General features: G+C 48.0%; 1 protein-coding gene across 1 annotated transcript; it reads right to left on the bottom strand.

The window, feature by feature from the left end:
* Positions 1-237: 237 nt before the first annotated feature.
* Positions 238-13,190, bottom strand: LHX9 (LIM homeobox 9). The gene is made up of 6 exons (XM_009669769.2): positions 12,962-13,190; positions 11,586-11,704; positions 9,710-9,912; positions 8,389-8,744; positions 2,833-3,035; positions 238-1,613 (listed from the first exon to the last, which is right to left on the bottom strand). Exons 1-6 carry the CDS (start codon positions 13,188-13,190, stop codon positions 1,356-1,358), a joined length of 1,368 nt encoding a protein of 455 aa, XP_009668064.2. The 3' UTR covers positions 238-1,355.
* Positions 13,191-21,011: the final 7,821 nt, after the last annotated feature.

Here is a 21,011-nt window from a genome sequence, read left to right as displayed (position 1 = left end):
AATCACTGCCAATTCCCAATTTTGCAAGAATTTTTCACTCACGCTTTTTTCTTTTATACAAGGTTTAAAAAGTTAAAGTATTAAAAAGATTAATGAACTAAAATTTTTAATTCATGTATTAAATGAAGCATCTGATACAATCTCAGTAAACATCTAAAGTAAAATGAAAATAGTAATGAATAAATTGTACTAAAATCATTTTCCTTAAACATCTTAATAAATTATATTTTGCTTATTTCCATCTTCCCTGAAAAAAGTGTGATTCATCAAAAACTGATTTTAACAATTCACATGCGTATATGTTCTTAGAAACCACTTTTGCGCTTACTAATGTAGGTGGCCAACCTCCTTTTTGCTTCAATGGTACAGCATCAGGGCCATTTAGTGAACTCACTTGGTTTCTTTTTTTCATTCCAAATCAGTGTTGTTTGGCAGACAAAAACGAAAAATCCTCTCTATGCAAGATTTTAAATCAATGGGACTCCCCACTTGAGTAGGTTTTCTGTTATTACTTTCATAATATCCTTGCAGGATTAAGCTTATTCGGGAGGGTATTTTCCAGATCTTGCCTCCTTAATGTACAAAAGGTGAATTCACAGACCAACAGCCTGATCCTGTAGTCCTTATCCATGCGCCACTCCCACGAGATCCCTCTCCAAGCCCTCCATCCAGGCACAGTTTTCAGTGGTGTCCGAGGACATTCCAGCTGGGTGAGCAACTGGCAGAGGAGCGTTTATCTAGCCCAGTGACAAATCCCAGGGTGCAAGGAGGGTCAGGCTTGGGACTAATACATTATTAAAAAAGCACTGGCACTTGCAGTCTGACTATTTCAATTATTAATGCAATTCATTTTGTATTTCTTTAAAAAAAAAAAACTGTAAGATGCATTATAAAAATAAAATGAATGTTAGGGTTCTTAAATGCCGTTAAGTGAGCGTACAATCCTGAAGCAGCATTCTTTTGGCTTTAATTAAAGTGAATTTTATCTAGTTGTCAGAGTGAGAAAGGAGATTTCTATCTTTCTGTGGTAGAATTCTTTTTTTTTTTTTTCAAGATTCTGGAAATAAGTAACATACAATTTTAAGAGGCACTTATTAGAATGATTGATAACCTTCTCTTCAGTTATTTGATGAATTAAAAAAATCTGAATACAATTTATCAACAATAAATGTTCATTTATTATAGCGACATATTACTTCAAACTCATTTGCCAAGTGGCTGCAGATGCTACACATCAAGCTGTTTATTTTCCCAAATTTTTTATGGGTTTGTTTTTTTTAAAAAAAAAAAAGGCTTGAAAATAATAATAATAATAATAAAGAAGAAGAGTAAGAATAAAAAAAAAAAATCAAATGTTAGAAAAGGTTCGTTAAGGTAGTTTGTGAGGGGCTCCCGGATTCGTGGCTGTCCAAGTTAGAGGTCACTGATGTCACTACAGTGATAGTGGGATTGGTCAGGTCTGTTAAAGTGGTCGCAGTGCCGGGTGGAGTGAGAGCGCCGCTGTCTGCTGAGGGCGGTGCTGGAAGTGACGTGCCATCAGCTTTATCGACACCCCCATTCTCCTGCCGCAAAAGGTTCCTTCTGAATTTGGCTCTTGCGTTTTGAAACCAAACCTGCAAACCAATCCCAATTGATTTCTTTACCGATGTTTGCTTTTTTGTTTGTTTTTGTTCTTGCTTCTATGTAATTTTTGATGTTTGTTTTTGTTTGGCAAATCACCTAAGTCACTCTACAGCTTCATTTGCTACTGTTTGTCTTGATTCTGTCATACAAAGGCCCTTGTACACAAGGCCCACCACTATGGGTGCTCACTGGAACATTGCAGTCCAATGTGCAGACCTCCAAGAGCAACCTGGACAAAAATCTGCTCGCTTACTCATACAAGGAAACTGACTTGTTTGATGGCCAAGTAATGTATTCTTGGGTTGGGTAGGTGTGGGTTTTTTTCTAGCTCAAGAATCATGGTAAAGAGTGAGGAAAAGGGTGAGTGAGCAGATTTTTGCTGAGGCTGAAAATTTGTCTTAATCACTTTTGAAAGACTGAAGAAGAAGAAGGGGTAATTACACCATCCCTATCATACAATTGTTGATATGGGTCACCTAGTCTTTCTGTTTGGTAAGGCTCACTGAAAATGTTTTAGGTGACATGTAACATGGACAAACAATTGCCACTAATAGATTCTCCTTCTACCTTGATCACTGCCCTTCTTTCACACTGTGCGTATAATACATACCTCGCTTTAACTTCAGCAAACTAGCACACACTGTATAGGGACTTTTTAAATGTGATTTGCTGGGCTGTCTTTCACAGGGAAGGGATGTTCTACTGTGAAGGCCCTTAATAATAGCAGTCTAACAGGCATGGAGAAAGGGAGGAGGCTGGTTCTGGAGGATCAAATCGGCCAAAGCTTCTATATATCTGCTCACTGAGGGGCCACATAAACAACTTCATGGGAGCCCAAAGGCTGCACCCCATATGTATCAAATGGAGCAGACTTGCTACCTCTGCACTTAGTAGAGAGTTCACCACAAAGAGACTACAGATCCCAGGGTGCATTGTGATAGCTACTGGGTTAGTGGACTCTGGAGACAGTTTCGTCATATCAATGATGTGACTAATTACAAACCACGTTTTAATATTTGGCTGCCTTTGGGTGGTAAGGCATACATTTGGCATTCCTGCCAAGTAATACTATACCCTTCTGCACACCCACTAGGGACACATCTAGCAAAAGTTTATCTCTATATATCGCTATCATTACACAAAAGGGAAATACTATTGACTGGCAGGGGTAGGGGAGAATTCTGCAAGCCTGTGATGGTGGCTTCTTACCTGCAGAACTCTCTTGGTCAGGCCTGTTTTCTGGGCAAGCTGCTTGAGGTCCTTGGCATCTGGATTGTGGTTGATAGCAAAGTAGGACTTCATGGTACGAAGCTGGTGGTGTTTGAAGGAGGTGCGCATGCGCTTGGTCTTCTGGGATGGGGGATAAGGCTGCTGGTCTCTGTCCAGGTGATCTGCCTCATTCTCATTACAACCTGATCGATCAACAAAGCACAACAGGGAGTGAGTGACTGTGCATCGTGGAGGATAAACAAATCAGGGTGAAAATCCTGAGACACATACTGTTTGGAAGGAAGGAAGGAGGCAAGCAAGCAAGCAAGGGCTAAGATGGTGCAAGGATAAGTACAGATGTAGTAATTAGATGAGACAAAAAAGATTCAGAAGATGACCTTTTCCTATTCTTAAAGCATGCTATGTCCCCCAGGCCCATACCTACTAAGGGCAGGCTTAGAAAGTTCTCTCTCCTTTGGCATTTATTTTCAAATAAGTCTTTTCCCTGTGGTGATGGTTTTGCTTTGGGCATTCAAGGAGTCATTTAAAATCTCATTCAGATTTTGAAATCTCACTCATTGAAACACTCCTAGCTTAAGAGAAGAAAAAAGGTCAAACCAGCATTTTGAATGTTCCTGAGTTTTCCCCCAAATCACAAGCACCTATAAAAAAAGATGTACAGCAGGAAAGTTTGTTTTGACAGCTGATCAGGAAAGCATAAAATCTGGACTTTTTTTGCTGATAAAATAAATGCATTTGGACTCTGCCTGGGAATTTATGTAAACTGCTCAAAGACCTTCCTCTGTAAAACATCTCTAGAAAGCAGTTGCATCAAGGCTATCTTGATTGAGTACCTGCAATCTCAATCCCAATGAGCTGTAGCTCTTAGCTGGTACTGACAGAGGACATTCTATAAGCAACCAAATGGTGGTTCGGAAACTTTAAGAGAGTTTCCCTGATTATGGATTTTCAAAGTGTCTATGAAAGACAAACTTTTTTCAGATTATGCCTTTATGGGTGTAAATTGCACACAAAAGTTGCAGCTGTCCTCGGGACTATGGCGTCATATGTCCCACTCGTACTGGGGACAGGAATGACAATATTAGCAAAAAAAGTAAGAACGTCATCTGTATGTTCTTTTTGGCTTTAAAAACAATCAGGTTGCTTTCAGGATCACATTCTATAACGATGACTCAATCATACAGGGAAAATTGATGATGTCATCATAACAGGTAATATTAATTAAAGAACAGCTAATTAAAAATGTTTCAGAATGTATGTAAACTAGCCCGAGCTTCATGAGTTGTTCATTTAAATTTTTGAACTGCTTTCCAATGGTTAGTGCATTTAGTTATTACGCTAGCTGATCCCCATTTCTCACTAAGAAGAGGAAAGGGAGAAAGAGAGAAAGTACACAATCCAGAGAGGCTGATATTGACAGTGCTAAAAGCAGAGGCAAGAGTACTTGAAATTGGGAGAAAATAAAAAGCTTCTGAAGGTGTTTTCTCTTTTGAATTTTAAGACAAGTCAACATGAACAGATGCTAGTAGGACACTTTGACAGAAAATCAGGTGAATATTTCATTATATTAAGTTTGCTTCTCTTCTTAGTAAGAAGTGTATCTGCACTTTCAAACAAAGTAAGCTGCCACCTCTGAAAATACTGGAGTTGGAAGCTGCCTTGAAAACAATTTGAGACCAGATTTGGGTTGCATTTACTACCTGTTTTCACAAGCAATCATTCTACTTTCAGTCAAACTATGTGGGCAGTAACTTACAAGCTGACAGAAATCATGGTACCAGAATTTAGTCCTCAGGTATTACTTCAGACAGTTGCAAGCTGTTTGTTTGTTCTGTTTTTCCTTCAAACATTCAGGTTCCACAGCAGCGATGCTAACGCCTCTGGCCTGCTTATGGACTCTGTTTCTGTGATCTACTTTCTTGTTTGTTGTCTACTTTATTTTGGCTTATCTTTTCAACAGAAAGTGGCAACAGAGCTCAAAACATCCTCAGACAGTCCTAATTTATATAATGATTATATAATTTTTTACATAGGTAAAACAACATTATATACTCTTACCACGTAGTAGTGCAAAATTCTCCACTACTGCCTGGAGAACTAAGAAAGAGATTGTTGCACATTTCTTTGCAACAGAATTAGGGGGGTTGTTTGTTTTATTTTGCTTTGGAAAGCGCTAGAACAGTTTTGTTTTTATTGCCAAGAACTCTTCAAGTGAACTCTTCATAGTTTTGCGCACACATATATAATGAAATAAACAGTTCTTTGAGTAACAGCTGGGTAAAATATTTTCCTAGGGAAATCTTCTTCACCATCTCATTTCTATATCCTGTGGGCTGTAAGTCAACAGTTTCCCTCAAAATACATATTAATTCTATGATATAAGAGGTAATACAGAGAAAGCTTTGAATGTTTTAAGTACTTTAGAATAGTTTCTTCCATTTTTCACATTAATTCCAGACAGTTCACAAGTATGAATGGCTTTTACCTCATAACACTTTGAGTTATTTATTGTTGTGTTTCCATTTTACAACTGAGGAGCTGAGAAACAGAAATTAAACTACTAAACAAAATACAAAATAGAAATCTTGTTGCAGAGCCAGCAACAAAATCTGATTTTCCATTCTGGCCCTGAAACAAAGTGAACACGTACAAATCTGAACCAGATACTGTAGGATCGCTTGAGAATACACATATTTTTCTGCACAATTTGGTCAAGTTGTTAGCGTAATCAGAGTTAGTGCAATCTTTCATTCTTTGAAGTCTGATTTGTTTTTTTGGCTTAGTGTAACAATATGGACAACCTACGGTGTGACTGAGTAGAATACTGCTTTTGGGGTACTGGGCAAGGTGAGTTTGTGACTCTCCTTGAACAGGAGGCGATAAGAGTAAACTTCAGATATAAGCAAAAATTTGTTGCCCAGATACAAAGCTGTCTTCAAAACTGGGTCCGCGTTAGCGCCGTTAAGGGCTGCGCGCGTCAGGGCTTTGCGCGCTCCCGCCGGCGCTGCTTGTGCCGCCGCGGGGGCCCGGGGGATCACGGCTGCGACGCGGATCCGACGCCGGTCGGAGCCCTTGTCTCGGCCCCGGCGCGGCGGGCCGCGGCGGGGGCGGCCGCGGGGCGTTCAGGGCTGCTGGCGGCGCGGCGCGGAGCACTGCAGGCGGCCCCGCCGCGCCGCGTGAGGTGCCCGGCCCGCTCCGCGCTGTGGGCCGCCGCCAGGCTGGCCGCCGCAGAGGCCAGGGGTTCGCGCCCCCGCCCGCGCCGCCGCGCGTGTCCGCCTCTCTCGGAGGAGACAGCAGCCGGGCATCGAGCATTTATCTTTCGGTGGGTTGCTTGCCCTTTGGAAATGTGTACGTGCAAGAACAGCCACTGAATCAGAAGGCGAGGAACGAAAAATGCATATAGAGAAGTGGCTGCCAATTGTGCAGAGGGTTGGTTTTTCCTTTTTTTTTGTTTTGTTTTCTTTCGAAAAGCAATTACTTCTACTGCGAGTGATTTCATAACTGTCAGAGGTTGATTTTCCTACCCTTGGAACTGGAGCACAGTTGGTCAATGGACTGGAATCGTTTGCAATAGATGCATAGTTTGGCTGTATACTGTATTTTCTCGAGCTCATGTATTCTCGAGCTGGACATTGCTAGATAATGCTTTAAAAAAAAAAAAGTCCTAAGTGATCAAATTTCTCATCTATCTAGATTGAGTCGAAAGCGGCAGATTAGTGCGGCTTTTTTTTTTTTCTTCCTCCGTTCCCCCGAGAAATCTGTGAGATCTCATTGAAGGAAGCTACATTTTTATAGTGGGTAGTTCTTTTTAATCTCATTTGGAGTCAGTGAAACAGCTTATACCCCGCATTGTTATACAGAAGGAGACTTTTTAGACTAACGTACGAAAACTATGGCGGCGTTCAAAAATAATGGATCACTTGAGTCCTGACCTTAAGGGACGTTTTATCATATCTACAAGTTTTCATCTTTCCCTAAATTTCTGATCCTGATTCTAACGATGAATTGTCCCTAGAAATATACGTTTCCATCTAGGGATCTAGGCTATTTGGGTGACCGTGTGCAAATCAGAAATAACATACAGCAAAAAGCAAGCATATAGGAAATCCGCGATGAGAGTCCGGGGGCTGAATGAACTGGCTGTGCTACAGGTTCCCTTTTCTTTAACAGCTTTCAGGATTGATTGGGAACCGCTCCGTAGCCAGGGATTCCAATGTCATCTTCAATTAACACAAAACAATTAGCGCAGTGATTACCCTGGCTCCAAGGTCTACGCATCAGAGGAGATGAAATAGCCTTGCACAGCTCCCCAGTTCCCAACTAAAGGCCGTTTCACAAACAACCCTAAAGGAGGTACCGGGGGAGGGATGAAGTTTTTCGGGGGAGTGCGGGAGGGGATTGCTTATGAATCTCAGTGGCAGCGAGTTGAAGGCAGATGGCGGGGAGAGAGCTCGAGGCCGAAATTGGTGTACTTTTAGCGACGTGAGGTGGAGAGCCGGGAAGGCACTGGCCCGCCGCCGGCTGCTCGGCGGGGCGAGCAGCACAGCCGCAGGGCGCCCTGGCCGAGCCGCCCGTCCGGGCCCGTTTCCGCTCCCTGCCGCGGCCCACTGCTCCGTGCCCATCCCGAAAGGAGGGCACCAGCCTGCCCTTGCACTGCTTTTCCTTCCCACGCGCTTCTATCCTCGTTAAAGTCCATGCATAACTTAACTTTCGCTAAAATCATCTTTTAAGTCAGTAGCTTTTTAATTCGGATTTACCCTTACTACTTTTCGTCTTTAGTCTAATGCAGCCCCGTTTAAATTGCTTGGTCATACGTGCAACTCTTCTGCCTGCAGCCCATAACATTGTGTGTATGGACACAGTTTGAGAACTTAGGTGACTGGAGGTAGAGAAGAAATTTAATATAGGGCAACACTTGTTCCATTTCCTGCTGCTAAGAGAACAGAAACCTTTCCTGCTAATTTCATTTGTTAGGGTTCAGTTATAGGGAACAACATTTATTCGTTGGCTTCTTGGTTCACTGTGATTGTTTATGTGCCAGTAAAACGGGATTATTTAGTCCAATTAATTCATTAGTATGAATTGGATATCTGTATTGACTTACTTGCATATTCCACTGCCACTTTAGGAGTCATATAGTGTAATTTTTCCTCTAGATTTATTTTCTGCTGATCCGTTTAGGTACTTCTAATTTGAGGTCTAAATGGTGAAGTGTTTTTCATTAATAAAATACAAATAACGATAACAGTATCTCTGAGGTTCCTATAGAGAGCTGTGGTTTGGGGGGGGGGGGTTGTCTTTACCCTGGGAAGTGGCTAAGTTTGGGTGTTTGACATTAATAGGCGAAGACAGCCTTTGAGGAGGGCTGCTGTTAGCTTTCCTGCATACGCTCCAACCCTCAGAGGGCTGTTTGTTTGATTTTCCAATGGTTAAGCAAGATTTGGCCTGGCTGAGTTACTCCCGCACTGCTGAGCAGAGGGGAAGCCCGAGAAGGCTCTTTCCTGAGGAGCAGGAGGTGCAGTGTGTGTTTCCCACCTGAGTTGTAGTTGACGATGTCCACTCCCAAGGCAGGGCTCTTTCGTTTCCTGGGCCTCCCCTTCTGGACTGTGCCAGTGCCGTTGAAGTAAGGCAGGGCCAGCCCTCCACTCTTGGCAGCCAGCTCAGTGTAGCTCAGCTGAGGGGGATATTCTCCTTGCAAAAGGGACTCGAAGTGGGCCCTGCAGTAAACCAGGTTGTCCTTCATGCCAAAGTGATCGCCTGTGGTCAGAGTCTTGTTGCAGGTGGTGCAGGTGAAACAGCTCAGGTGATAAACCGACTCCCTGGCTCTCATGACCATTTCAGAGGCTGAGATCCCAAGGTGGCAGCGGGCACATCTCTGCACGGAGAACCTTCTGAAGAAAACAGAAAAGTGGGCATCAACTAGGAAGGTACAGGAAGAGCCTGTCCCCAGGGCTGCCCACCCGGCCCGGCCCGGCCCCTCGCCAGGGCGCCCCTGGGTGCCGGCGGCGGCCCCGCTCGGGACTCCGGCCAGCTCGTGTCGGGACGCCGCCGGAGAGCGACTCGGGGCCCCGGAACAGCCGTCTCGATTTTCTTACGAAACTGATTTATTCGCTTAGGACTTTTGTTGTGCAAAAGCTCTCCGGGTGGTAGTGCCCATAAAGAAAGGAGAACCGGGAGAAAATCTGTCCCCGCTTTCTTTTCAGTCGTTTCAAAACTAGAGAGACTGCGGATTTGGCAGGGAACTGAATCCTGGAAAAGCAGAAACGTGTAAATAAATAGGGCCCGCTCCAGGGAACCGGCGCGCCTGACACCCGTCAGGCTCCGCAATCAAATATCGGTCGGAGGCTGTGGGGCACGCCATGTGGCTTAGCAGAAAGTACCCGACTCCTGCGTGGTCTGGTACACCAGCAAGAGCAATCTCTGCTGTTGTTTACCGCCTTTCCAAACCGTGACACTTAGCAACTGTTCCTTACTAGCGCGGAGACCCGACCGGTGCCGGAGCGCAAGCTCCCCGGCTCTTGGAGCATGCGGAAAAATAGGCAAGCTACGGAAAGAGGGAAACTTTTGTTGGCTTATACAGATATTTGTGGAAGGATACCACAGAGCAGTAGGAGACCTGGGGTACTTCTCCTTCGTTTGTTTGTATACCGTCGCACATGCTTAATCTGTGTGTCCCTTGGCGATTCGTTCAGCATTTTACACGTGTGAGACTTTTCAAAGGGGACACGTTTATACGGTTAAGGAGTTGCTGCCTGCGAAAAGCTACCTTTGAAAGCCCATGTGCAGAAGAGCGCTTAGGTTCATAATGCGTTGAGAGGGGGTGTGCTTTTGAACCCATAGGGACTGATTGCTGTACCTGTAGTAATCCTCCTTGCAGTAAATGCTGCCGTCCTTGGCAAAGCAGGTGAGTTCTGACTCCAAAGCCAGTTTACATTCACAGCACTTAAGACACCTGAGGTGCCATTGTTTGTCAACAGCCAGCAGGTAATATCTGTCTGAGATCTTCCCTCCACAACCAGCACACAAAGCAGGCTTCTCGGGGCTCATGGGGGGCATGTTCTGCAAAACAACCACACCACAAGGGGATGAGAAAGGGAGGGAGACAAGCAGGCAGCGCGGGGCTGGGGACGGGGGCTTCTGCGCAGGGCCCGGGGAAGGGGCTCATACAGAGAAACCGCTCTCTAGGACCAAACTCTCTGCCCGCGGTGGGGAAGTTTGAAGGCGAACGGGGACCATCCCCGCTAGGAAAGCATTTACGAGGATTCAGCTTTCGTGTTTATCCCATGAAACCTCTCCTAACAATCTAATGTCATTTCAATATGTTAAGACAAAATATTAGGCCTCGGTAAGGATAGGAGACCAGGCCCTTTTCTGACTTCCCGAAGTTAAAGTCTGTATCTTCCCCGTTACTTTTACGTTTTAATATTAGAGTGCTCCACAAGAACGGCATTTTACAAGCAGGAAAACATCGTTTTGCTGCAGCAAAAGTTTGTAGCGGAGGTTCACGCTTACATCGATATCCCGGTAAATTTTCACCCACGTTTAAGCCAGTCAAAACCACGTCTCTAGAAAAACAGGCCATTTAAATCAGAAGTAAGAACAAGGAGACAGGTGGATGGTGTAAAGAGTAGTGATCACGCTCACCACGCTTGCCAGGGACGGGGACAGAAAGGTGGCACAGACTGGTTTCACCTAAAACTAGCATCTTTTCATCAACAGACCTCCGAAAGTTCCCGTTAATCTGCTCTCCATTAGGAGTGTCGCTCGGGACAAAGAGAGCCGGAGGAAGAGCGGAAACAAAAGCTGTACCGTCTAACTTCGGCGATAGAGTTTCGGCGTTGGCTGATGGAGCAACAGGAAAAAAAATCCCGAAAACCTCCCTGTTTTAAAGTCGCAACTCCTTATTTGTTTTCCATTTGGAAGTTGTGCTCCTCGCCCGTTTTTTGCAGCAACTGAAAAAGCGCGTTGAATTTACACTACAAAAGAGGAAAGACCTTTTATCGCTCTAAGCGATAAAGCAGTTTCCCAGGCCGTTACTTTGTGTGCAAAGCCTTGTGCGTGAGCAGCGGAAGCCCTACAAGTTGGAGAAAGGGAGATCTCGCTTTGCATAAAACACTGCGTGACACTCACTTTCTCCACCATCGGATATTACAATTAAGAAGGCTTTGATCCGTTTACTAAAAAAAAGAGGAGATGTTACTGCTAAGCAAAATAATCGCTGGGTATAGCATTCAGGGAGAGCGATACCTCTTTGTATCAATCGCACACTTAAGACCAAAAATGGTTACGAAAAGTAAGCAGTCGCGGTTTGTGGTTTAATTTGGAAGGTGCTAGGAGTGCAAAAAGTAAAGTACAGCTTAGAAACTCGAGCTGCGCCCTGCTCGGACGGAGCAGATCCATCGCAGTAAGCCGAGCAGGGGCCAAAAGGCTGCTTCGCTGTAGTGACTTAAAAACCGTCCCTGTTACAACTTAAAAGATTTTTCCTGTTACTCCAGAGAGCACCCGCAACAGCGTTTATTAGACAAACGTATGTTTCAGCCTCGCAAGCGCAGCACAGCACCCAACACTACGGGTGGATCGAAAAGGAACCTCAGGAGGGTTTCTAAACTTAGGGCGCTGCAGGGAAGGGGCGGGGGAAGCAGCGTCTTTCTCTCCCCAAAGCCAGGGTCTGTCCCAGTGCGGATCCACACTTGCAGGGATTCCCTTTCAAAGGGTGCCAGCTCCTCTCTTACCGTTTCCCGGCCGTTCATCTGTCCCGCTTTGGCCAGGCGGGACTCAGTCTTGGATCTCCTCTCCATCTCCTCCATGATTCCTTGGATGTGGCCTCCGGAGATCCCGTGGAAAAGCATGGCTGGGGGACGGAAAGGACAAGTATTTTCTTCTGCTCTGCACCCCACTATTTCCATATACAGACCCCAGAGTCTTTAGATCATCCAAAATGTTTACACCGAGGCGCACAGCACAAGGAGAGAGGTTGCAATAGGAGCTTCTCTTTGCACAAGCACCGAGGGCTTCCTGAAGATGTGCAGAAAACAAACAAGGGGGGAGAAAATGTAATAATAATTAATTAAAAAATAAAATAATAAAACCGAGCTAAAGGATCTGTTACTGTTCTGGAGAGCTGGGGCTCCTGACTGGAGAGACTTGGACCTGGAGTAACAGAATCGGTCAGGAAAGGATATAGTTTTGAATACAAAGAAAGCAAAAAGAAGTGCTATTTTCAGCAGTCCCTGGTTGCTTTAAAGTTCCCAGTGCCTGCAGGTTGGATTTGGGACTGCTGCTTTCCGGAGCTCTGTCCAATTTGTTAAGAGACTAAAGCCAGCCCATTTTTGATAATTTAGTAGGAGGAGTTCTCTCCCTTGAGCTGCCACTGATTTTTATTCAGACAACAAAGACCTGTCATACTCCTCTCAACCCCTAGTGATGGGCAAGCAGTGACAAACATTACAGTCGGGGCTGTGGGTGGGGTGGGGTTTATTACCTCCCCTAAATACAGTCCCGGGAGCTAGCGGGGGCAGGGTGGCCCGGGGCCGGCCGGGCACTGGGCCCCGGCTACCCGGGCGCCTCCCCGTGCCGCTCCGCGCCGGGGCGCGCTGCGGGCTGGGGCTGGCCGCGCTGGGCTCCGCCGCGGTAAGGGACGAGGGCGGAGGAAGCGCCCCGCGGGGCAGCCGAGGCGGGGGGCGGCCAGGCCTCGCTCCGCGGGCTCCCTGCCCGCCCCGCGACGTCCGCAGGCGGGTCGCTGCGGCGGACAGGGCTCCGCCGCCCGCCCGCCCCGGTTACCCGGGCCCTACCCGCCTCGCCGCCCCGAGGGAATAAACCTCCCCGGGGAAATAACCCCACGGGGATCCCCGCACCGAGGCGGGGCCGCCGCCCCCCGGGCTGCCTGCAGCGCCCGTCCCTCGCCCGTGCCTGTGCCGGGCGCGGGGCCGTGCGGGGCCCGGCCGGGAGCCCTGCGGACTGCCCGCTCTCCCGAGGCTCTCCTCGGCCCGCGCCCCGGCTGCAGCCGGCGAGTGAACATTGTGTGCAGGGGACCGGGTGATGCATTCCTCCTGGCTAATCTCTCTCTTCTCCCCCGCCCCTCCCCTCCTTTTCCCTTTTTCTTACTTACTTTTCACACCACTCTTTCTTGCCTTTCTCTGGAACAGCTGCCGGCTGTTTCCTGACACCTCGATCCTTACTGAAGGATCTTCCTGGCGGCAGTCCTGCTCTCCTTGTTCCCTGGGGGACGCTCCACACCAAACCCTAGCGCGACTAGTGAAAGAAGGACCCCAGCCCCCACTTCCTTTCCAAAGCATCCCAGAGACATCCTCAGGGGCTCCTCGAGTCACCTCTTCCATGTAACCCAAGATTCAGGCAGCCCGTTTCCTCCCTTCTCTTTCCCCTGAAGTAGCTAAAATTAATGTTATTTGCAGATTGAATGTTGCTACATTCCTCCGAGTGCCAGAATACAGCTCATAAAACACAATTTCACACAAAGATGAAGTCAATCAAGTGAAATAAGCCGGGATTTTTTTTCTCTGTTGGCACACTAGACCCTGGACAGCAGGGCTGCTATTTACTGTAAGTAATGTAATTAGCCCTTTTGGATGGAAATCAATGTGTTGTATGTGTGTGTGTGTGTGTGTTTTAATAAGAAAGTAATAGCTATAAAACCGACGAGACTCAAAGGGGTAAGGGAATCTCCCTTAAAATGGGTAGATGCCTCCACAAGTCGTAGTCTCCTGCAGAACACTCCCGATCTAAAAAGGAAAAAAAGAAAAATCTATGATGTGTGGGGAAGGAGGAGGGAGATAGACTTTCCTTGGAGCAAACAAGTCAATTAGCACAACAAGCCATCAGGAAAAAATAAACAAGGTGATTCAATCCGGGATACGGGCGCTATTTGCTTGGGCTCTCCGCGATGCCCCAGCTATTCCAGGAGATGCACGAAGTTTCTTCTCTCTTAGTCCCCAAAATTACTGCTGGGGGAGAGAGAGCACAGCCAAACCGAAGCTGCACAGCCCGTGCGAGGAGGCGAGACTTCACTCCAGCCGCAGCCGCTTTGTTGAGCAATGCAGGCTCTCGCGGGGATGGAAGGAGGGAGCGCGGAAGGCTCAGGGAAGGGAGCAATCCGCGCCCCGGCGCAGGGAGGTTTAACCCCCTCGCAGGGGCGTGTTTGCGTACAAGCCGCTGGCCGATGTGTGTCTTGCTCGGCGTGGGGGATTGCGACGGTGATTTTAGGAAGATTAAAATCTCATCTAAACAGGAGTTTATTTTTAAAAGTTGCAATAAAATCTTTCCACTGTAGTGGCACTTTCAGTTTTTTTTTCTCCTTTGAACGAAATGTTCCTTTATTCCCGTCCAGATATTTTATGGGGGTAACCGACCCTTCCTTAAAGAAAAGGATAGTTCTGGTTTGCGTCCGCACTCTTCGTTTGCATTTCGCATTGGGTCCTTGTGGCAAAAGGCATCTTGGCGCGCGTTGGGCATAGGCACCCGCCCAAAGTCCGCCTCATCCTCAGCGCTGCGAAGCCCCGACCCGTTTCTCTCGATCCTCCGCTCAGAAGCCCCGCCGCGGCCCTCCTACCGTGACCGTTTCCCTGCGCGGCTGATGGCGGCTGAGAACGGACAAACTCGTTGCCTCCACGGGGAGCGCGGAGAGGCGCGGAGCGGAGGGCGCGCTGGCCAGGGCAGACGCCGGGCCCGCGGCCTCCAGGCGACCCGTGCGGGCCTCGGCCCCGGCCCGCAGCGCCCCCGGCCGCGCCGGGGCACCGCGGCGGGGCGCCCCGGGGCCCGCCGCCGCCCCCCGCCCCCCTCAGCCGCCTCGTCACCCTCCCGGGCGCCGGCAGATCTGCAGGTGCAGCGGCAAAGCGTCGGGCCGAGCCGGGGCGGCTTGAGAGACATCGAAAATATTGTTTGTTAAATTTCCATCTCTGTCATAGCTCGGTGGGCGCCGTTAGGAATAATTGGGCAGACTCGTAACAAAACTCAGAAATGACTACAACTCCTCCAGTTGGGCACACTTAATTAATTAGAGGGTCCTTTCTTTCTGCTCCATCAGCTACTGTTAAGGATACGCTACTAGCTACCGCTGCTACAGCACAGGAGGCCAGGGCTTTCTTAGGCGTTTTCTGATTAGCATCCTAATGTTGGCAGACCGCTTCTTACCTGAAGGGACACTAAAAGTTTGTTGCTAACATCAAACATGACTTCTCCATTTCCAAAAGGCCTGTAGTAGATCAAGGTAAATCTATTTCAGTGCTACTGAGCTCTCGTTCCTTGCTGTAAATTGTAACTCTGCTCTAAGGCAGACTGGTAGCGATAGGTTGCCATTATAGTACGAGAGTCTTTATATAGTTTTGCTGGTTTACTTGGGAGGGGGAGAGAAAAGCTCACAAAGAACAAAATAGGGGATCTAAAATCCAGTTCTAAGAGTTTGTCCCATATGAATCGATTTGCACTAGCATTTCGTCTTCTGAATTCGCTTGCTCATTGCAGAGTGCTTTTACCGCCTTTTGCCGCAGCACTTTAGGAAGGCTATCTGATGCATAATATTCAGAATACTCTAATAACGTGACAGGCGGTTTCAGGGGGTTTCCTTTCTTTAGGGATGCACACAGCCTTTGCCCACACTTCCCAGACTAATGGGAATGAGCAGGAGTGTATCGCTATTGAGATTAGCGCAGGTTAAGTGTTTGCCCGTGTGCCGCCACTGAACAAGCCGGTCTGCAGCGGTCTCCAACCACAACCCGTGCCTCGGCTGTAGCGCTTGCCCTGAGCTTTCCATGCGACTGCTGAAGCCATTTCCACCTTCGTAATTAGCATGTGCCCTGGACAGATTTCATGCTTGCGGTCACTCGGATCCGCTTTGCTATAGAGCCCTTGTTCTTCTTGGCCACGGGCTACAGTCTAAAGCCTATTACAGCGTGAACGGATCTTGTATTTAGTTCTGAGGATTTAGGACAAGGTCTACATGCAAATTAATAATTGACCAACAATAATTAGGAGAAAGAGGAGGGTATTCGGGCGGGGAGGGTGGAAGAGGGAGTTGTTTAAGCAGAAATGGTTTTGGTTTAGTCTATCTTGTATCAGGCGTTTGCTTATTTTGAGGTCATGGTAGACGGAAGGGGGGTCCGGGCTGCCCGGCGCTGCGCCGGAGAGCTGCGCGGGGGTCAGCTGCTGACCACAGCACCGAAACTTCACACTGTCTCCCGAAGGTAACTGAACTTCCAAGAGATTTCCAGTTTAATCATTTCCAGAAATTTAAAGCACATAGTAATAACAGTAGAAGTGTTGCGATTCTGTTGCCCGCGAGTCGGGTGGTTAAAGCCAGGTCTATTTTTAAAACCTAACGTTACTTTCTGCTCTGCGAGCTTGTGATGTAGTACAGTGCTGCTAATGATCAGTCTCATCTCTTTGTGAAGTCGGCGGCTAGTACGAGCCTTCTAGACACAAAGAAAGAAAATTTGAATGGGATTACATCTCCTTGTGGTGGCATCAAACGTAGCTAGTGTTCGCAGCGTTTACACTGATTGCATTAGAAAAGAAAAAAGCCCGATATTGTTTAAAATTCCTCTCTGGTGTCAGAAACAACATCTAGTATCATCACCACCCTTTTCCTTTCTCGAGTCCTCACGGTTGTACTGTAGACAACTTTCGGATTATTTTATTACGGAAATCAGAAAGTCGACGCATCGCAACGCGGATTCAAACATCAGTCTCTCTTGCCGAGACGGGCTGTGCAGTGGCTCGCGCTATGGGGTAACACAAGTGCAGAATATCTTTAATCATAAGCACTATCGAATAAATAAATAAATAAATAACTCCAAAGCGCTTGTACCTCCCGGTAATCTGAAAACGTGTAAATTGAGCCACGTACTCATTTGCTTAAGGAGAGGATGTTTAAATAATAAACAACTAGATGCTTTGCATAGCAATCCTAGAGACACATCTCCATAGCCAAGCGCTTCGACTAACCATAAACAAGTACCCAGGCAGCCAGACGAAAGGAAGAGAGCAAGATTATTGTCTAACATGAAATTGTGCTCACGGCGGCGAAGCTCAGCAATGTTAGCTTGTTAGTTGTCTGTTATTAACCTTAATTCTATTTGCACTCCGGTTGTAATTAAGCCATTGGAAATTATCATATTTTGCTGATTTTGGAACGCCTATGTTCATCGGCAGGTGAAAGGAGTCATTCCATTAAAATATACATATAAAAAAAAAGAGAGAGAGAGAGAGAGAGAGAAAAGGAACGAAAGAAAGAAAAAAAGAAAAGAAAGAACACGGCCTCTCTTTTATTAAGCAGAATGGCTCAGCCTTCCCAGGCTGCTTTTTTCCTAGATTGAAACACACATGCACCAAATGTTGTCTGCGAATACACCTGGGGAAACGACCATTCTGTGTTGTTTAAAAAAAAACCCAGCACGCCAAAGAAACACCAAGCAAATGACATCCGTGAGGTCTAAATAGCTGTATTGTTAGCAAAGGCTCATGCAGGATCTTACCTTGAGACCTTAGAAGCTTCTTCCAAAACTGTACCCTCCTTAATGAGTGATGAGGGATGGGTTTTGGATGGAGAAGAGACGCAATGATCTAGCCAGTAGATGGAGGTTGTTCCTTGTTCCTAGCAGAGAATCCCTATGTTAATTAAAATAAACAAGCTGCTTGGTGGAAAGATTTTTTTTTCCTTCTCTCTCTCTATCCCCCCACTACATAGCCTCTAATATAGGATTGACGTTAATTTTTAACCTCTGACCTTTCACCAATATGCTCTCATACCTGCCTTTTATTTTCTGTTGAGCTTCAAACTATTTTTCAAAACAAACCAAATAGATAAAAAAGAATGAAGAAAAACAAAAATAAATCCCACCTCTCAATGTTAGCTGGTTTGCTGGATTTTCTTGATTAGCTGTCTCAGCTCCTCAGTAATCAGGTGAGGTGTTAATGGGGAGCTGGTTGTAAATAAAACTAATAAAGCAAAGAACATATTAGGAAATTAAAAAAAGGCGAGGACTGGGAGGCTGCTAAAAATATTGTAGTGAGCTGAGCGTTTCCCCATCATGTCATTTTTTTCGTTCTGTGCTTATTCACAGCTGAGCAGCAAACCCCGTGTTGTTGCCATCCCTACACATTTTTTTTCAAATCGTACTGAACCAGCCATGGACTGTATCAACCCTTCCCACTTTCATAAAAAGCCTCTCAAATGGAGTCGCTAAACAGCAAACTTCAGCCTGATCTGATGTGATATGATATACGGATTCATGGAGCAACCTCGCTTTGCCAAACCCGATGAAACTGTGAGTTGTCATGCAATACTACGCAGTCAAACCTGGGATAATTGTAAAAGTGAACCCAATTTAACCCATTAGAATAAAATCAGATGCCAAGATGAATTGGAATCATTGCTTCTTAGGTGACAGTACTGATGACAATTGATCCACCGCCTCAAAACAATAGAAAAATATAGGGTCGAGAGTCATATTTTGCACTCGGAGCCCCCTCTGCCTTCAGGGAGAGGGGCAGAGCGGGGCCCCGGCGCTCCGCGGGGCTGCGCGGGGCTGCGCCGCGCCGTCTCGCCGGCGGTGGCCCGAGCGCCTCTCGGGGGCCCTCTCTGCGCCGAGGCCGGCCGTGGAGCAGGAGCGGGGGGTGACTTCGCGCTTCGCCTATTGTGTGCCTGCCTTCCTTAACTCCTGCGACGGCGGCAGTCCTCCTCCCCTGCGCCGCGCGGCCGCCACGTCTGCGTGGCCAGCGCGGTAATTTCTTCAGGAAAAGCGGGGGACGCTGCTGACCTTAGGCGCGGTTTGCGAGGGAGAGCGCTCCGGGGCGCGCAGCGGCGGCGCTCCGCTCCGCGCGGCTCTCACCGTGCGCTCGGGGCGGGGAGGGCGGCTCCGCTTCGGCCCACCGGGCTGCCGCGGGGGCTGCTGCCGGGGCGGGCGCCTGCCGCCGCCCGGGGAGCCCCGCGCCGGGCCGCGCCGGGCTGGGGGCTGCAGCAGCCCCCGCGGCGGCCGCGCTGGGGAGCCGGGGCAGCGCGGCGGGGGGCTGCGCACTGCCAGGGCGGGTGGCAGCGCGCAACAAACGCCCCGGAGCCGCCGCTCACCTGGAGGAACCGGCCAGGGAGGCGCCAGGGAGGCAACGCTCGCTGGCAGGAAACGTAAAGGCAGCGGAGCGTGTCCGCAGGGCGAGCGTGGTGCGGGCAGGTGATCACGGACAAAGTTTGCCTCGCAGGCTCTGAGGCCGTGCTTTTGCTCCCGTAGTAGGGGTGGCGATAACTTTCTAAATAAGGTTTTCATTAAATCGGCTCACGACCGGGAAGTTTAAAGCCGTCCTGGCCAAACACGAGAGCAGCCGTTAGGAAGGATGACCTGACCCCGTAAGTCTGTGTCTGCACTGGGAACCACGAACCACCTAGGGATAAAGGTGCCTTTAGGGGACTTACCTTCCCTTTATCTCCTTGAGACAGCAAATACCACCTGCGTCATATTGCTCTTGTTATTATTATCAGCATCATCATCACGATTATTATTCCTGTGATTTGCGGCGGGGGAGGTTTTGGGGAGGTTGCCGGAGCCTGGCGGGGCTCTGGCCGCCGGGAGAGCCCTTGCCCGGCCGCGGGGGCCGCCGGCTGGGCCGGGCCGGGCCCTAGCGGGAGGCGGCCGGGGCACCCGCGGGCTCTCCCCCGCGCAGCGCCTTAGCCTGCCACGCGTCTAAAATGTTGTTTTCCCAATTACCCACGCTCTAGTGGGAGCAGGAGGCAGAGGAACACGGGAGGCTTATGACAAGCCACCTGCTGCGTCGTATCTAGCTAACGTTGGGCTTTATTTCATTATTACTGCTGCGGCGGAAGCATGACTGGACCTTGCATTACAAATTTCCCACCTGATCAGCTAGCCAGGAAACGAGCATCCCTGCACGCCAACGGGGAAGCGCTGCTGGCGGGTCCTTAGGCGACAGGGATCAATATTTGGTTCTCTGCGCACAGGGCCGAGATTTCCTCTCCGTGCCCTTGCTCTGAGCTGAGTTTAGTCTGCAGCTTTGGGGTATACAGGTCGCTGAACGCGTTTATTTCTGTCTTTCCATGCGATGACCCCCCGCCCCGTCTATCTGCATGCACACGCGAAGCAATATAAACACCAGTAATAGTCTCAAACATTAAATTACTATTTGTTAGCACCGCTCTTCCAAGCCGTTTCAGATATTTGGACTCATTCGGCTTAATGTAGCTCCAACCTATTGACTTGCCAGACGAGGCATTCACTTGGACCCAGTTGCTAAAACGGTGGAAACAGACTTTAGCCCGAAACTGTGCTACTCTCCCATCTGACGCATGTTAATACACAAACGAAATCCATTTGGATGTTTCTTGTTACCAGAAGGCTGCGCTGACGTTCAAATGATCTAAATCTTAGCATCTGGAAGCCTGTATGAGCATCTTTTTGGAATAGGTTTCAAGGCATTTCGTTCAAGCTGAGGAAGGATCAAAACGGGACAGCAAGCAACTGACAACAGTTTCCATCTAAATGAAACTAGCTGCTTCATTTGGAAGGACGCAAAGGAAAAAAAATGCCTTCCCGTTTAATGCACCCGCTGGGTCGCTGGGTGACCGCATCCCCCCGCAGGGCCCAGCCTGGAGCTGCCGTGCAGCCGCCGCCTGTCCCCAGGGCGGGCCGCTGCCTGCGGACACCGCGGCTGGGTCAGGAGGAGACCGGCTTCATCTCAAAGATATCCGCTGGGGTTTGGGTTTCTTCAGGATTTTCCAGGCGCAGTAATTCATAAACAGTGATAGGACATGCTATTTGAGTGCAGTTCAGTCTTAATGAGGATATGTGGGAGAGGGTGCGCGAGATGATAAATACGATAGTCCGGATATCAACAACGTTCATGGAAAATAAAGAAAGACTTTCGTGTTAATAAAACAAAGATGAAGAAGTTCTTGCTAAGGTTACCTCCAACGTGCAGGGGCGTTCAGTACGTCCTGGGTGCTCATGACTATCTGTAGTGTACTTCACACTTCGTATTATGTTTACAAACGGAATTCTTTTGTCTTTCAAAGACCCTTACAAACCTGCACACCAAACAGACCGCTGCTCAATCAAATACGAAGAATTCAAATTATTCGGAAACCCAGGCGAGTCTGTCGAGCCTGCCTTCCTCCCACCCCCCCCATCTCGGGGCCCGAG

Source organism: Struthio camelus, chromosome 8, assembly GCF_040807025.1.
Source record: "Struthio camelus isolate bStrCam1 chromosome 8, bStrCam1.hap1, whole genome shotgun sequence".
Classification (NCBI taxonomy): Eukaryota; Metazoa; Chordata; class Aves; order Struthioniformes; family Struthionidae; genus Struthio; species Struthio camelus.
This window is presented reverse-complemented; position numbering and strand designations above follow the sequence as displayed.

Excerpts from the sequence above, each read along its gene's own strand:
- LHX9 (XM_009669769.2), bottom strand. The coding sequence starts at position 13,190 with ATGGAAGAGGTGACTCGAGGAGCCCCTGAGGATGTCTCTGGGATGCTT. Across the intron at positions 11,705-12,961 it reads AAGAAAGAGTGGTGTGAAAA|CCATGCTTTTCCACGGGATC; the intron begins GTAAGTAAGAAA and ends TCCGTCCCCCAG. Across the intron at positions 1,614-2,832 it reads TGACCAAGAGAGTTCTGCAG|GTTTGGTTTCAAAACGCAAG; the intron begins GTAAGAAGCCAC and ends ATTGGTTTGCAG.